The sequence below is a fragment of the Lepisosteus platostomus genome, chromosome 12 (genome assembly GCF_059453375.1).
Source record: "Lepisosteus platostomus isolate fLepPlt1 chromosome 12, fLepPlt1.hap1, whole genome shotgun sequence".
Lineage (NCBI taxonomy): Eukaryota > Metazoa > Chordata > Actinopteri > Semionotiformes > Lepisosteidae > Lepisosteus > Lepisosteus platostomus.
Window position 1 is genome coordinate 23,345,751 of NC_142622.1, and position 17,850 is coordinate 23,363,600.

At 41.4% G+C, this 17,850-nt stretch overlaps 1 protein-coding gene across 2 annotated transcripts in view; it reads right to left on the reverse strand.

Annotated features, from left to right (window-relative positions):
• The window catches only part of tmem245 (transmembrane protein 245), a 35,722-nt gene that overhangs the window by 16,646 nt on the left and 1,226 nt on the right, over positions 1 to 17,850 (reverse strand). The window contains exons 2-14 of one of the 2 annotated variants that reach the window (XM_088601438.1): positions 16,393 to 16,510; positions 15,637 to 15,735; positions 14,997 to 15,116; positions 13,182 to 13,382; positions 12,533 to 12,702; positions 11,543 to 11,566; positions 7,791 to 7,895; positions 7,029 to 7,111; positions 5,161 to 5,251; positions 4,840 to 4,938; positions 3,412 to 3,543; positions 1,957 to 2,079; positions 1,255 to 1,400 (exon numbers count right to left, since the gene is read on the reverse strand). In XM_088601438.1, the coding sequence (XP_088457564.1) occupies positions 1,255 to 1,400; positions 1,957 to 2,079; positions 3,412 to 3,543; positions 4,840 to 4,938; positions 5,161 to 5,251; positions 7,029 to 7,111; positions 7,791 to 7,895; positions 11,543 to 11,566; positions 12,533 to 12,702; positions 13,182 to 13,382; positions 14,997 to 15,116; positions 15,637 to 15,735; positions 16,393 to 16,510 (1,511 nt within the window). The remainder of the gene's footprint in view (positions 1 to 1,254; positions 1,401 to 1,956; positions 2,080 to 3,411; positions 3,544 to 4,839; positions 4,939 to 5,160; positions 5,252 to 7,028; positions 7,112 to 7,790; positions 7,896 to 11,542; positions 11,567 to 12,532; positions 12,703 to 13,181; positions 13,383 to 14,996; positions 15,117 to 15,636; positions 15,736 to 16,392; positions 16,511 to 17,850) is intronic. The other variant, XM_088601439.1, reaches the window with a different exon arrangement.

A 17,850-nucleotide genomic window follows, 5' to 3' on the forward strand; every position in this document is an offset into this window, starting at 1 on the left:
GTAAGGAAACAGCTTAGCGATATCCAGTTTGTAAACCTGCAATTACTAAATATATTCCCTATTTACGTACCTTCTTTTGGAGAAAGAAACTATCAATTCAACCCATCCCCCACTGGCAGAAATGACAACTCAAATGTCCTAAATGTTTTAAGCATTACAAATAAACAGGATTTCTTTCCACACTGGTAGCTAAGATTCCAAGGAAGAGGACTTTGTTATGAAGAGAAATTGCCTCCTCTCTTATAAATACAGCTCAATCTTACACAAGTAAGCCCAGCCCCATGAGAAACTTTGCCAGCACAGAAAAATCACAGCCCACTCTGACCTGTAGCACAGCCTTAATCAGGACTGTCAGGCGGCTAGGCGGCTAGCTGAAAGAACAATCCTATTCTTCTACCAACTCAGCCCTGCTCCTTGACAACATTTAATAAACTCTCTTCAATAAATTTCTCAAGGGTGCAGTCAAGTGCCTCATACTTTTATTGTATGCTGATCCTTCAGAATAAATACGTAAAAATTTAATTAACTTGGAAAAAAGCTGAATAGGCATTAGAAGCATGCACACAAAATATTATTCAACAAGACTGTTGCAGTTCCCCTCTAAGCACATCGCAAGCTGATCATGTGGAGAACGTTTTAATTAAACTTGTGCTCGGTTGCTCTAGCCTTGATTAAAAGCTTCTCCTATTAAAGGTGAACTTTAAGCTAATGATTCCCGACTTGATCCTGTTGATTGTAATCAGTGCTGATGAGACACACTGAGGAACGAAGCCCAGGGGATGCTCCCAGTGAACTGGAAACAGCACAAGAAATATCTCTCCTGTGGCGAGCCTGCATAGGAAAGGGGCTGTAACCAAAAATCAAAGAACACCCCCAGGAGGGTCTCAGCCAGTATAACACCCCAGTATACATCTTTATAAAATCTCACATTGCACAAGCTGCGTGGGTGGCTAACATATTATTTCAATTTTTTTGGGAGAAACTAGGTAAGCTGAACAAAAAATAAAATTGTTGAAAAGAGAAGAAAGGAGAAACAATGCTGTGGAGCCTTAACTGGGTGTTTGGAGAAGGCTCCACAGCCGAAACATTGTGTTTCCTTTCTTCTCTTTTCAGCTTGGAATAAACCTTTACTTGTTCCTTTGCAGCCTACGCATGCTGACGCAGCTCCCTACTTGAACTTCTAAAAAAGAATGTCATACAAGGGAGGCCCTGAAATTGGCTTATGCGTGCGTGAGTTCCAGAATGGACACTGACCGGATGGCTTCCTCCACAGACTGGCCCACGATGTTGGAAGAGGGTCCAGGCTGAGAGAGGGGAGTCAGACTGATCACCCACTTGACAGGCTTGTAGTACTCTCCACTGGAGCTCAGCAGGTAGAACAGCGTGGTCAGGAAGATCACCTGGAACAGGACAGGAAGTGCGACACACGGAGAGCTGCTGGTTACAGCATCATGCCACGCGACAGCAGAAAACCAGGCAGGGGTTGCACGTCAGTGACGGATTAAGTGGGGCCCCGCCTGTATATAAAGCCCAGTGATATTCTTTTGAAGGAAAAGTATAAAGGCAAAGACTTTATAGCATTAGTAGTAGTATAGCGTTAGTAATATAGACACATTAAAAACCTAAATCCTATTTAACAGCTAACATGTTAAAGTTATCATGTCTGCTATATTTTAACATGGCACTTCACACAGAGATTTGAAGGACAGAGGAGTTCAAAAACATGATCACTCAAAGGGGCATAGTGCAGCTCTGAGGATAATGTTCACTGCCCATCTCAATCACAAGGGGTCTCCCTGATAGAACAACTGGTGTGACACACTTGGCGTGAACAGGGTTGGTCATTTTTCGGCAGGGAGGAAAGTAAGGACAAGATTGGAAAATGAAGAAGTAATCTTCATGCGAGATTTTTTTCAGGATAGCAAGCTGAAGAGAGGTGGCACAAATGGCTCCTACCAGGGACAGTACGAAGTTGAGCAGTGCTGTGCCGCTGTGGAACAGGATGGTGAAGAGGGTGGTGGCAGTGGAGAAGAGCAGGCTGACGTTGCGGCTCATCACAATCCACAGGGACTCCAGGATCTGCAGTCACAGAGGGACCCGGGTCATCATACATACCATTCTCAACAGCATGTACAGTGATTCTGTGTGTCTATTCATTTCTTGTCATCAGAAGTCACCACTGTGCAAGCATCTGAGCAGAAGAGGCAAATGCAAACAGCACCATGATTTACTGAAAAGCACAAACTCCGCTCCTTCTCACAGCTTACAGATATAGCCAATGGAACCCAGTGATCTAATACAGAGGCCTTCACCTGGCCTGGAGAACTACGGGTCTTCCCAGTGCTCTTGCCTGCCAAGCTCTCTATGACTGACAATACAGCAGTAGCTACCCTTTTAAAGCCACTGTTTAAAGACACCTATAAAAGATCAAGAATAAGGGCTCTCTGGGATCAGAGTAGGAAATAACTTATCTCTAGCATTGGTGCTTCAAGCCATGGTTATCTAACAGTCCAAACTATTCCATTATAACCCCACATTTAAGATTTTCTGTGTTTTATGCAAACTCATACCACGGCATGTGTGGCTGAGTAATTTTATTAAATGTCAGTGGGAAGCACAGGGGAGCTATCTGTGTGGAATTTTGATGTTCTCCCTGTGTTTGCACAGGTTACCTCCAGGTGTTCCAGTTTCCTCCCACAATTGACAGAACTGGTAGGTTGATTGGCTTCTAGGAAAACTGGCCCTGGTGTGAGCATGTGTGTGCGTGTTCCCTGTGATGCGCTAGCGTATCCTGCCTTGTGCCCACTGCTTGCCAGGATGGGCTCTGACTCTCCCATAACCCTGTACTAGATGGAGCAGTTGGAAAATAGATTGTTAGATGTCTGTCATAGCTTACAGTCCTTGTATAACCCACACAGAATATATAACATGTAATCGGAAAGCAAATCGGCAGACATAGAACTGCTGGTTGATTTAATCAGCATCTTCATAAAACCATGAGCATACTGTGAACCTCATATAATACTAGCTGAAAGTTGCACATTTAAAATTTATAAAAACATAAAAATGCACATTAAACAAAGTATTTGAACAATACAATGACAAAATAACAACTGTAAAATCATGAAGCTGATTTCCCACCTAAGTAAATGATTTACAAGAGGTCAGGGCCAAAATCCTGCAGTATAAAAGGTATTTAATTTTGTCTAATATATACCCTAGATTCTATTGGAAACTAACCCACTTGGACCCTCTAGATACATATTTTTTTTATTCAATTCTGACATGAAGTGAATTGGCATATTCTAAAAATGTACCCAAACCAAATCAGGGCTACACAGGCTACAGACCTACTGGTTTTTGAACAATGCAAAGTGCCTGTGCTGTGTTCTGCATCCCTCAAACACTCACAGAGAGCAAGGTCTCGATGTTCTCTTGCACAAAGGACGCAATGTCCTGCCAGTCCAGGATATCACCCAACCAGCTGTGCTGACGGTGAATGTGCATCTTGGTGCCTCGGTGTCGTCCTGAGTGGGTAACATTCTAAAAGACAAAAAAGCATAAGACAAGGACAGCGTCCAATGGAACTCTCCTTTTTTCGTCAAAGAACCATGTCAAAACAAACGGAAACTGAAATGTGGAGCTTAAGGAGGACACCTGGCTCCAAACAGATCTCAAAATTTATCACTAATAAACTTACTACTTGGTAAATCAGAGAATCTGCCTTTTCTTCCAATTCTGTTGCAATTACACTTTCAGTGAGGAAACGATAGTAAGGTTAGTGATCATGGCTTGTAATAAAACTTCTCTGGTGTACCATTACAGCAAAACACAAAGTAGTCTAACATGCATAAACATACTGCCACAAGCATAATGCCACATCCCATTCTTGTTTTGTTCAGCTGCAGCTGTGACTGTTTAGAAACCAGGGGCTGCCAAGTGAGAGAGACTTGCTATGCAGAAAGCACAAAATATAAAATGTCAGGGACATGCTCATTAAGTACCGTAAAAATAGGAAAAAATATACAATTGCACCTAAAAGTAACACCTTCAAATGTCAATTTATTATCAAGTTTAAGTTCAAGTTTATTGTCATTATACTCATATACAGGTATATGGTATAACGAAATGCTATTTAGCTAGCTCTCAGACGATACGTAGTACAAAAAAACAATACAATTGTATAATAAAAGAAAGACAGAGACAACAGGCAGTGTGCAAAAAACAACAACAGGCAATGTGCAAAACAACAAAAAGGTAACAGGTAATGTGCAAAAACATCAGATGTGCAAAAACATGCATCAACAGAATGAAATAAAAGGATAGAAACTATGGGGAGTGAGCTTTTTGACATGTAAGGTAGAGGTAGATTTCAATGTGTGAGTTTTTGGTAAGAAAGAAAGAAGGCACTGTGAGGTTCAGATCATAGGTGAGAGCTGAGGTGAGAGTGAGAGAGCCTGGGAGTTTAATAGTTTGATAGTGCGGGGGTAAAAACTGTCTCTGAGTCAGGTAGTCCGGGCCCGAATGCTCCGGTACCGTTTTCCAGATGGTAGAGGGTCATACAGTCTGTAGCTGGGATGTGTGGGGTCTTTGATGATGCTTAGAGCTTTCCTCAAGCACCGTCTGTCATAAATGTCCTGTATAGATGGGAGGGCAACCCCAGTGATGGACTGGGCAGTTTTCACCACCCGCGGTAGGGCTTTGCGGTCAGCAATTATTGTGTGTGGGGAGGGTAGAAATAGTATTGTAAATGTTTTCTACTTTCAGGCACCATGTTTTAAGCCCCTTTGTTTAAAAATTATTTTGATAGCAGGTGATCATTGCTTATGCTGATTATACCTTCACAAACCAGGAGTGATACAGTCTGTCCCACAGCTCCAGCACCTGCTTCTCAATCACAGCTGTGTTGTTCACCTTCTCACCCAGCATCTTGTGAAGCTAGGAGACACACAAAAGAAAAGGTCAAGGGTTTCAGCGCCAAATCTAAACCCCGTTTTCACTGCTGTTGTCCGTTTCTCACAGGTCACCCACATCTCAGCCGTAACTTGTTTAATACTGTATCACTTTTTCTCTGATTGTTCTTGTTGTTTAACCTGATCAGAATTGCAACAGACCTAGTGTGGCTTAGAGGAATACCGGACTGGAATAGTATCTTCATACCTTCTGGGTTATCCACTCTCTGCCATACTGGTACACATTAGTAGCAGCAGAATTTAGAGCCTTCTGCACCACCTGAGCCTCTGGGAGCCAGCTGTGGATCAAAGAGACAAAATATTTTCTGATTCAAGAAACCCAGTTCAAAAAAATAATAGTACAATCAGTCAGGACATCGAGATACCAGACACAAACCAGTGCTAACCAGGGGTTAGTTCTTACAAGGTTTCCATTAATGTTGATTTATAAAAATTATGCTCATAATTTACAATCCATAAGTCCCTATTAAGGACCTATGGTATAGGGTATGCCTATGTTAGCCTCTAAGCACATACTGGAATTTATCTGAAAAATAATTGACTAAATTACACTCCTATGTCCCAGCACCGGAGGTATTTCAGGACAGATCGTCATGCACCAGAGGGAATTATTTTGAGCATAAACAAGTTGAAACAGCATTTCTTTTTGTAAAGCGAGCAAGATCTACAAAGCAGGGTTCAGAGAATCTTGTGACAGAACTACAGCGCATGCCAGATAATCACTTAATTTTATGAGGTTAATATGGAAATCAAGGACGGATCTAATGCACTTAAGAGAACTTGTTAACCCTTTAGCTGAACCATCCCAGCTTACAGGCTCCAGTGGCAGTTAATGTGTAGACTGCCACCATAGATGCAGAATTACTGTTGAATGACTGTGTTAAAAAAAGGTCGAGAGCCAGCCAGACACATCAATGCTCCCGTTTATCATTTTACAGCTCCTAGTCCTGGAGAGGGTTAATCTGGTTAGTTTTACAGATCACTTTACTTTCAAGGTGCCTCATCCATGAATGTTCCTTTAATGACAGAAATGTTTTGAGATGGCAAGTGTAAAAGAGCTTCACAATTGAGACAATAGTCACTCAGGTTAGAACTAAAACCAGAAGACACCAGGCTCTCTGGGAAATGAATGTGAGAATAACGTCTGACGAAGGAGGTTGTTCTTTATTTTTCAGGCGCACCTAAAACAATTAAAACACAAGTTACTTTCCGCGGTGTTGTGAATTCAATTCTTAGACAGGAAACAGGAAAAAGTACTGATTTGTCTTTCCCACAGAAGAACCCACTGGGGTAATCCTCCGAACTGGACCACACCAACCTCAGCCAGCTCATTTGTTCTCTGAACAAACCCTGATTTAATCCAGCATAAATATAATCAAGATCAGTGGGAGTCTAAACACAACACCACACTAACTACACAACTGCCTGTCTTGTTACAATAATCTCCTTCATTTTGTAAGGGATAATCAAATCAAACTCATCATGAGAATCATTGCTCTGATTGTGCCAAATTCCAAGTAATGTGCTTTGAAAGGTCCAGTGTTTGACAGCACCTAATCAACAAAGAAAGTGAAAACACTGACCACAAATCATACATATTTTTGCTTTGTGTGGGCTATAACTCAGTATAGGGAAAGTTTTTACAGCATTATACAGATTCAGGGCTTCTCCTCTGATTTAAAGGGTTGGTATTCAGTGACTTATGGTTCATGCATAAGCTTGTGAAACCCACCGAGATCTGGTTTACATGAGCCAGGCAGCCTAAACACAAAGTGATTTCAGCCTGCTCCATAATTCACCTCATGTCAGCACTGCAATCAACAAACACAACCAGCCACCACGCTGTCATGTGTTCATTTATCATAGGAGGACATGAGATACAAGCTGCCACTGCATTCTGCCATTTGCAGTAGAAATTTGTACCCAATTAATATCACTTCATATTTTCAATCTAGAGACATCAGTTGTGACAGGTGTGGTACCCGACAGAGTGCCTGTATACTGGATACCAGCTGTTCTCTCGGCAGCAAGACAGCTGGAGAGTGTGTTTCTTACTTGGCCCACTCTGGATGATTGGACACGGTCTCGTTGATGAGGTTGCTGGTGACTTCAATGATGTGCACACTCTCATGATGAACCTGCAGAAAGGGAGAAGATTACAGGTATCCCGATACCTTCCTGGAACGCTGCACTGAAACATTTGGCTCTAATCGCACCGCCTCCCTGCCAATCCCTACTCCTGTTTACACCCTGGGCTAGGGTCAGGGTCTACCATTACCATAAACTAAATTACCATTATGACTATCATATTTACTATACTATATATTACTGTAATATAAACTTTAGTGTACATAAATGGAAATGGAAACTTTTGATACCCAAATATGTCTCAATAAAATTAAAAGGTACCATCTTTTAAACATTAATTCAGTTAGTCCATTAACTATGCTCCTGCCTTGCACCTGTCGCGTGATAGGATACGTTTCTGCTCTGTATTGGATAAAGGGGTTAGAAAATGGATAGATAGAGAGGTGGCATTTGACTATGCAAAATTTTCCAGGCAGATTCAAATAATATTTAAAATGCAGCCACAAGTGCTGCTCCATTCACTCACATCAACCTATTAGGAGTTTCTTTCTAACTTGAAAAATCATGATGAATTTTGGACAAATTTTGATGTAAATCTTTAGGATTGATCTGACACTGCCCCTACAGTTTGATTTCTATAGCATTCTCCTCTATTTCAGAGATCAAATTTTAGCCCATGCCTGAATGCACCTCTACTCTCATGGACCCCCTAAATTGCACACTCAATACCTTGGCAGTAAGCAGCAGAGCCAGTAACAAGGTGCCCATGACCAGGAGGAAGATGATGAAAATGCTGATGAGCTTGTCCAGGGAGCGTTCAAGCCACACAATCATCTGAAGAGAGAGATAAAGAAAGAGAAAAAGGGGTCGTCAGGGGCTTTCTCTCAGGGGAATAGGGCTCTGATAGGCAAGAGTGACTGGATACCGGGAGAAACCTGTGTCTATAGTTCTCTAGTGCTAGTGGCATGGACCAATTCTGTCTGCTCAAAAAGTGTGACCAGCATCCATGTTTTCTGAAGATCAACATAGCTCTATCAGATAGACCCCACCACCCACAGAAATCAGAAGTCTAAACAGACGAGTTAATAAAGTCTGATTAACTCTCAGCTAGTGATAGTTTTCGCAATGAACAATAAATGACATAAGATGATTTAAAACGGGAATGAGTGCCGCCGATTCTCATCTCTTTTTCACGCTCCCATTCTGCCCTCTGGGCTATTCCAAAATGGCATCCAGTGAGCAGTGAGCGGTCTTTCCTCGTTTGGCTCTAAAACATTTCAGCAGTTCAGCCAGTAAAAGGTGCTCTGAAAAATAAATACACAGACACTAGTCAAAACTTGAAAGCTATGAGTCCCAGGTTTCTCTAGCTATATTATCCTGTCACACTTACACATTAAATCAGGAGAAGTCACCAAAAGACCATTTTGGACTGTGTAAGTGGATTACTGTCTTATTTTTTGTAAGGATGCCACAGGTGTTAGTCATAGTTTTAAATTCATGTTGTTTTCCTGTATGTATCCCTTTCAGAAACATTTGCAAAAACACGTGCTACGGAACTGCCATATATCTGATGCCCCTGTCAGTGGACAGACCCCCCCTGCCTGTTTCAATACTTACTGCATTCTGAATCATTGTCTCCAACACACTTTGTTAAATGTTTTTTGTTGTTTAAATCACATTACTTTCAAAGTGTCTATTCCATCGATTCTCTATGTTAATGTGCACAATAACCTAACCCCCTACTGTGAAGTTAATGGAGACTGAGAGGAGAGTTCTGTACTGCACCCCTCCTTAGGTCACACATACCCTGCTGTCCTGTGATGATTAAAGACATGAATGTCGCTTTCTCATGCTACACTGATCTATTAAACGGAATAGCACGCCCTGGGAATTTAAATTTTATGTTGAGTTAACTTAGAGGACACAGATTAAACTCGGAACAAGCGCACATTTTCCTTGAAAAACAAAGCATTATAGGTCATTTTCACTAAAAAGAAACACCCAGTCTCTTGATAATCGGACTTAATGACTGGGAAAGGAATCCTATTATATGTTTTGACTTGTCCTTTAATATTTTGTCACACGTGATTATTTATTATTACCAGTTTAGCATCTTTATGCCATATTAACTATTCCAGAAACAGTAGACAGTGAGGAGGTACTGTTAACTCAGTGCCTCCATGCTGAACAGAGAGACTTCAGAATGTTGTTGCCTTCCAATCCTGCCAAGCATAATTCTTTCCAATGAATCATGTTTCAAATGAGTATTTGTGGAATACTTTGTTGACGCCGCAAATAGTCAAAGAGATCAAAAATGAAAACATGCAAGGATGTTGGCAATAAATGAGGAATTAAATAACTGGTATTAAAGAACTAATACATTCACTGCTTGAGATCAACAAACAAACATCTGTGTGACTCACTGTCATAGTAATTACCCCAGAATGACAGTACAGTTTGGTGAGCATGATCTTCTGTTTAAGAGGCCCTAAGTATGCAAACAGAATACTGCAGCCAAAGCAACAGAGCACAGGAATATTTTATGCAAGCTCCACTTCCTGTTCCAAGTGCAAATAAACACAAGTACAACATCTTGCCTTCAACAACAGCACATGCTCTTCATATGACTCCCTATTTGTTTAACAATACTTTTATTTTAAGTTGATATTTCATTGCAGTCTCACAAGTGATCATTTTTATGAACGAGATTACTATTTTGCATTTGTGTGAGATGTCCTCATTATTTTCAAGCTTTTGTTCATTGTTATAGAGTTCATTGCTCATAGGCGCGGCGATAAAAATATGCAAACAGCTAATACCTTGAATTTGTAGGACAACTCTCCTTGGGCCTCCTAGCATGGGAAAATGTAATAGAATGTTAACTGACTTCCAAGTTAAGCAATCTGTTACTGGACAGTAAAATAAATGCCAAAACCAAGCTCTGAACTGAAGTCCTCCTGGGGCAGTACTAACAAAGAGACCCAGCAAAGAAAGAGCATTTTCATGTGTGCTGCATTACTAACAAAGAGCTAGACATCTTCCAGCCTGTGTCAGATAAGATCAAATACCCGAGAAGGCGGCTCTCAGCAGACCTTTCTTAGATGGATTCCTCGGAAGAACAGCTTCCCTTTAATCTGATGTTCTGACACACTGACTCTTGAGCCACAGGAGCTCAGAACAGGAACTTACAGATGTCAGGACCACAGCCTTAAATGGTTTTATACAGGAAAACAGCACACTTTCAGCATTATGAAATGACACCAAGAACCAACCCTAGTTGTGGCCAGAGACCTGAGATTAAGCCCACAACAGTCTAAAAGGGTGTGTTTGCTCTTCATGCATCAGAACCACTCAAGCCAACCAGTTTAACAGAAGCATAAGCTATGGAAGGTTTCATTTTCTGTAGGCTGGAGCCTAAATAACAAGAAAGCTCACTTCTGGCCCACCTAAGGAAATTATATTGCCAAACACAGCTAAAACTGAACTACACATCTCAGCAAATAAAGCTACAAAACTCATTGCTTATTTCAGCAGCTCAAGGGAGGTATGAGAGGATACTCCAGGGAACAAGTACTTGTTATTATGTATATAAACCATGTACTAATTTAATTCATGTTTGCTGCTTGTTCTAAAGATTAAAAAAATGTTCCTTAGATCAATTAGCTTCCGAAAAAATAAACTATATGAAAGGCCTCCTCTCATTTGTAACCATTCTACAGGTCTTCAGATTGCTTGTGTAACCATAACAATTATCTGATGAGAATCTATTTTCTTGAAAATAATTTATTTTGTAGTTTTATTCTAGGCAACACAGGATCACAAATTTTATTGATGTCTCTACTAATAAGCAGTCATGTCCTCCAGACAAGATACAAAAATGACACTTATCAAAGATAAATCTGAATTGTCAAAAAAGATGATGTTGTACTTCTCTTACATATCACAGGCATGCTTTTTTCAAAATGATATTGACGTGAGGGACAAAAATCATACCCTAAAATTCCTCATGATACCAGCAAGTCTACATTTTGAGCATTAATTTGTTTTCTAAAGTTGTCATGTCATATCTGTGAGGATGAAAGTGAACCGGGCCACATTTAGGCAAAAAAAACAGTTGTTTCATCATCTTGATTAAAAAACAGCATTCTCTTAATAACTAGAAGAGCTTCATTTAGAATTGATCCTTCCTGTACCTTATTCAAAAACCTAATTTGCATTCATAAATGTCAGCTACACAGCTGGAACTCTAGGGTATGCTTCAGAGAAAAAATATCAACCTTCCATAGCTTGCTGCATTAGATAGCAACACGACTAAAAAAACTGAAAGCCCATGACTTAAGCAGCAAATCAGGAGGAATGCAAAGGCTGACAGGGTGAATGGAACAAAGCTTAGGTCCAGGCTTCTAATGGGTGCGCAAAATCACACTCTCACTCACTTTCTCTCTCTCTCGTACTGCAGATTACAACCATCAGATTATTACCTGCTTGTTAAGCCAATGCCACAGCTTTCAGGAAGAAGACAAGAAGACATGGGGGGATTATTGGAGAGATCAGACATGGGCACAGGTGACAGGCATGCATCACATAATTTCAGCGCATCGGGAGAGGGGGCTTTGACCGCAGGAGGAGTGAAAACGAGGAGCCAAGAAAAAGTCCTCTGGCGTGGAGAGATTCAAGGAAAAGAATCCGAGCTCTAAAAGCGTTTAGATTACTGGAATTTAGAAGTGAACGCTCACTACGATATTTTGTTATACAGTTCTATGTTTACCCCAGCACGTTCTGGTTTTCTAATGAGTCAGCACCGGCCATCTCCAGTGTACTTCATTTACGCGCATAACAAAAGAGTTCTCAAGTTTATAGAAACCTGAGAAACTGACCATAGGAAACAAGCATGAAGAAATGCCTGATTATCGATCTTTCTTATGAATCCATGTTAAGGGTAATGCTGATTTTTTTCGTTAAAAGTGCATTTTTTGTCAACAATTGAGTCAAACACTTGATTGCCACTGGTGTTTATCATAGTTATAATGTTTGATGGATGAAATATTTTCTACTCTGCTTTCAACATAAGTCACAGATGAGTCCACCTCAGTGCTTACAAGCCTGTCAGACTCACATGCTCAGACAGCCTTGGTGGAACACTGGGTGGCACATGTGTAGAATTCTCTTGGAGAGTCAGACTCTGACTTGCACACAGACTCATGCTGCATTTGGAATTAATAAGCAATAGAAGATGTCAAGTATCTCTGAAAATTAGTGATAATGGTGAAATACTTTCAGTGAAACTTGTGATATACAGGCTTATTATTTTGATTTTGATACTTGCACAATGAAAAGCAGCTGAACAGTGCTGCCATGGCTGCTGTGGTTCCTGGCTGTGTTGCTCTGCACTTTTGGGTGTTCTCAGCAGGTACACTGTTGTACAGTCCTGAACTCTCGGCACAGACAGTACAGAGGGTGTGTGACATTACCTTTGTGTCCACCTTTAGGAGGAAGTGTGCCAGGCCCTTAATGGGTCCTGGAGCCAAGGCATCCTGGCGCTCCTGCATAAACTTCGCTATCACTGCCCACCAAGATGCCAAGCTCCTCTCTGCAAAGTCCATCAGGCCAAAGTGCACCACCAACTTTTTCAGCACCCACACTGTGAAGAGCATACAAATCGGGATTAACGTCGATAAGCACCCATCCTGAGTCCATGCATGCATTCACATTTCAATACTGTACAGAACTGTAAGAAATCGGTTACTTGATGAAAATACTTAATAGTTAATCAAAAATTCCAAGAGTGAAGCTGATCTCCTACTAGTAGGCTGACAAAAACCTAACCTGCCTTAAACCTCTGCATCTTAACTGGACCTGCAGGCAATGAAATCATTAACACTGCTGACCTGGCAAGTTGTGTTTGCAGTCAACCATATTCTTCACAGCTGTCATTTTCAGTAATATAATTTAAATTTGAGGATCTTGAGACAATCACTCAAACAAAGCTACAGTACAACGAATGCACCCAAAGCTACGGTACAATGAGGGACTTTTTCATCAACAGTGCATTGTTTAAATATAAAGCCAGATGAGATGCCGGATCAGCAGGAAACAGCGTGAGGGAGCGGACAGGTTTACCAGCCACGGGGACGGGCAGCAGCTGCAGGATCCACAGGTTGAGCCAGATCTGCACCATGATGATTGCCCACACCAGCAGCACGAAGTAGATGTCGCTGGCCTTCTTCCGCTTCAGCAGCGAGCGCAGTTCTGGGCGTGGTCGCCTAGCCGCCCGGCTGGGGGAAGCAGAGCCCGAGCCGGGGCTCCCACTACTGGAGGAATCTGCAGGAGACAAGCCAGAAGTCGGACGCCATTATCTAGTCAGAAAACAAAAAATTAATCACCGTACAGCAAAAGACAGAAAGCTTAGATTACATCTGTTTCTAAGTACAACCTCCAATTCTGCAATGCCACTGCTTTCACTGTCCTATGAAAACATAGTAAAGTCTGCTTAGCAATGAAGCTGTAGGAATTAATGAGCGACCCCTCAGCAGACAGATTATATGAATAAGAAATAACAAAATGAAGCCTGTGATCTCATTGGGTCATAGAGGATAAATCTGTGAAATCTAACTTTTGATCTCTCTGTGCACTTTAAGCTGATATTTCTTTTACCCATTTAAATATATTCACTTTAAAAAACTAAATAAGACAGCAATTTCAGGGGGTGAATCCATTGCAGTATTTTGTCTCAATGCGGTGTCACTAGGAAGCACATTTAAAATGTACTTTAAAGTCTGCTGTAAATTCAGCATTGAGTCCCAAATAAATGATTTAAGAACTATACTAATGAAAATACACCCGAAATCAAATGCCCACCTGTTTAAAAGGAGACCTGCAGAATGAATCACAGTTGGTCTGAATGAGTAACTGGCACACAGAGGGAGTGAAATTCCACGTAGGGGAAAAGGAGCTGTTAGCATAGGGTTTGTGTAGTATGATCCAGTCCTCTGAATTAAATAATAGGCTTGTAACAATAGTAAATACAGCTTAGGCTGTACTGAAGGGTGTCACAGGTGCTGCCCAGGCAGCACCCACAGTAGTATGTTTGCCAGTCGCATTGGTATTGAAGAGTGCTGCCAAGGAAAGGGCTGGCCAGCTAAACTGGGGCTGACTGATCATGTTGTTAACTGGAGGAGTAGAGCATCCTTTATCAAGACAGCAGCATATCGGTGCAGAGAGAGGAGTCTAGACGGCACAGCTTGAGCCACAAGTTCTCCCTGTGCCTTAAAATCCACAGACAGATAGGCAGTCTGGTGGGGCAGTCTTGTAGAGGGTGAAATGAGAGCAAACCAACTGCTGCTTTGGTAGGGGCAAAAGTGTTGGTTATACAGAAGTGCCCCTGGCCAAATAGGATCAGATGGAAAAAGTTGGTGGTGGTTAGTAAAGATTAGTAAAGATCCAATTCATGAGTGAAAGTGAAGACTGAGAATTGGGCAACACAGAGTTAATCAAGCGGAATACCCCAGTGCCTGGTGATTAACTCAGACAAAGTGATGAGCTGGTGAGAAGGTCTAATAAGTTTAGAGGACATGTGTGTGAGTAAAACCAAGTGAGGAGAGGTCTACAAGGAAGGAGACTGTGCATTCCTTTCCTAGAGGAGAATTACGTAGACCAGGACAGACCACTTAAAACACTAAAATAAGAAAACTGGTTTTTAAACATTGTATAATGTACTTAACAATATTCTCTAGAGTGTGAAGACAACAATACCATTTCTTGGTTTTTACTACTCGTTTTTTAAAAGGAAGAGTAACAAATCGCTTGTGAAAACACAAGGTCCTACTCACATAACAACTCTTGGTTCTGAATGGTTTATTAAAACTTATTACGCCTGTTGCTCTTTTCCTATCTGCTCTGTCACACCCAGTTTTCCTCAACAAGGCCCCCACTCACCCTCAGGCTGTGAACTGGAGGCCTCCTCCTCCGGCTCCTGCTCTGTGAAGCCAGTACAGGAGATGGCCATGAAGATGGTGTTAGCAGCAATGGACAGGACTTTGCCTGACAGCTCCCCAGCTGGATAAACACAAACAAGAGGGTTAAGGTGTCCCTGTAAAATCTCCAATTGTTTGCCCAACACACACATTGCTCTCCAGACTGCATTCAATCATTTCCACTTTTATATGCACCCTGTGGCTTCTCAAAGATTTCAAGACAAACAACGTGATTCATGAGAGGTGATCATTAAAACATCATTAACCTTGTGATGTAGTCTGTGTAATTAAAATAATAGAGCTGGAAAACAAGTTGTGCTGAGTGTATTGTTTCATTAATTCTCCACTACCACTAGTAATGTAAAACTACACTAATTTTAAATCTTGGAACTTCGCTTGCATGCTCACTTTTATACAAACTGTGATGGTGCTGGCTCAGAGAGTGCAAAAAAACAAAGGAATTTCAATGCCAAAGCTCACATTCCAGCCCGCTCTGAAACATGGCAACTGAATATTCAAACATTCAATCTTCTCAATGAGATTTTTAGCTGGTACACAATAAATACAGGAAGACCTATTCAGTGCAAAAGGGATGCACTTACACTTGCCCTGGACCTGCTGTTTCTCATGCAGGCTGCCCACAAGGAGGAGAGACAAGACAATGACAAACACAGGGATTCTCCAGGAGCCAGTTGCAGAAGCTGGAGAGACAGAGAGGAGCCTCGTGAGACACAACTATCGCAACTACCACCCTGAGGGTCTCGATGACAGCTCCACCACTACATAACAGCTTTTACACCCTTACTAAGAGAGACCACCACTCTGCCATATCCACCTCTGAAACCTCAGAGCAGTCTGCAAAAAAGAAGGGGCCATTCAGACATATACTACTAGGCCACAACTACTAATTTGAAGTCTGCCAAGAATAATCAAAACTAGTCCCAAAAACCCAATATTCAAAATATCACAGATAAGAAAATAATAAATATGGTGCTTGCCTATTTATCTGGAAAAATTTAAAGTATCAGTGTACATTACTCATATAATAAAATTACGTCATTTTTCTCTATTACACCATACTGTATTTAGCACCATGAGATAATCCATAAAAGCATAACAGGTAGCACACTACGAGTTATTATAAAGCATCATGCATACCATGGAAAACCATGGCAAATCAAATGCACAATGAAAACATTGTAAAACTACTACAAAAATGCTGTGAATGCACGACAGTGGGCAGTAAAAACACGGAAAACGCCGCCGGCAGTTGGAAGAGGAACATACAAGGTTCGGCCAAAATACATTTTTAAAAACCTAACTTGGAGAAGCTGCGATAGGAGATGATGTTAACTCACCCAGGTAGAAGAGCAGCACGGTCCACACAGGCACTGAGATGGCCCTCAGATACCGCTCTGTGCTGGGGCTCCATTTAAAAATCACAGCCAGCACATACCCGGCCACCAACGTGCACACCTGGGGGAGCACAGACATGAGCCCACTGTACAGGGACTCCTCAGCAGGGTGGAAACATTCACATTTCACCACGACGAACTGAATCAGGAGAAATGCTACATCTCCACGTGGGTCACACATTGTGAACTGGCCAGACCGCTCACATTTCCACCTGCCGCTGTGCAGGGTTGGAAACGTGCTCTCCGGGCACCGAGACAAATGCTAATGTGAAGTTTTGTCAATGACATCCGACCCCAATTATGGGGAGAGCCGAAGTCACGCAACCTGAAAACTGCTTGTTCAAGTAAGGAGTTGTTTTTTTTTTTAAACTCAGAACAAAGCATTCCAATCATTTTCTGAAATAAGCCATTCGTGTTTTCAAGCTGCAAAAGAGGGAAATGCGAGGCAACTGGTCTTTTCAATACTGTGTGTTAAATGGAAAAAAAAAGGTTAAGAATGTTATTACAGTTTTCACACAGATGTCACCAACAAAATTACATGTCTAGTAAAGGAACAGATAGAGGTTTAATCCATGCTGAAAGGAAAAGAAAAGAGACACAACCTTTCAGCTATAGAGCCTTCCTTTGAGGTGAGGCGACATCATCTCTGAGGGAACACCTGAAAAAGGCTCTACAGCCAAAACGTTGTCCCTTTTCTTTTTATTTCTCTTTTCTTTCTACCTGTTCCTTGCAGTCTACACATGCGGACGCAGCTACCTACCTGAACGTCTATGGCTAGTTAACGTGTCTGAAGCCATTTAGGCATGATGGTACACATGCAGCTGAACTGGCAGAACTGTGGTAATATAATAATTATTAATTGCAATTGCAAACCATTTTTCAGACAAAAGGACTAAAGTCAACCTCAATGCCACCTCACAAAAAATGCTTGCAGGGGAAAGAGGGACACTTTATATGCAAGTGTAGGTAAGGTTAACCCTCTGTCACCCTTAAAGCGTTCATTTGTAAACCCTGGGAACATCTTCGTTTTGACTACTTACTGTATGTGGGCGACTTATTTAAATACGTACGTTTGCGATCATTTGAAATGATAAAATACAAACGCTTTCAGTTTATCCAGAACATGGAAGATTCTTAACTAATTGAACTAATTAACAGACTTAATTAATCAAAAGTCAAGTATTCCAAGGCTTTACAAAGTGGCGATTTAAGGGTGATCTGTAAAGCCTTGAGGATCGTGGCTTTTAGAGAGCAGGATCGACTGCCCTTGGACTAATCCCTTTGGAGTGACAGTAGCAGACAAATTCTTCACAATGTAAACTCATCCTTGTAGATACAATACAAGTATAGCAAACCCACTGACGGTCTGATCTATTTATACTTGAAGTCTGCAAGAGTCAA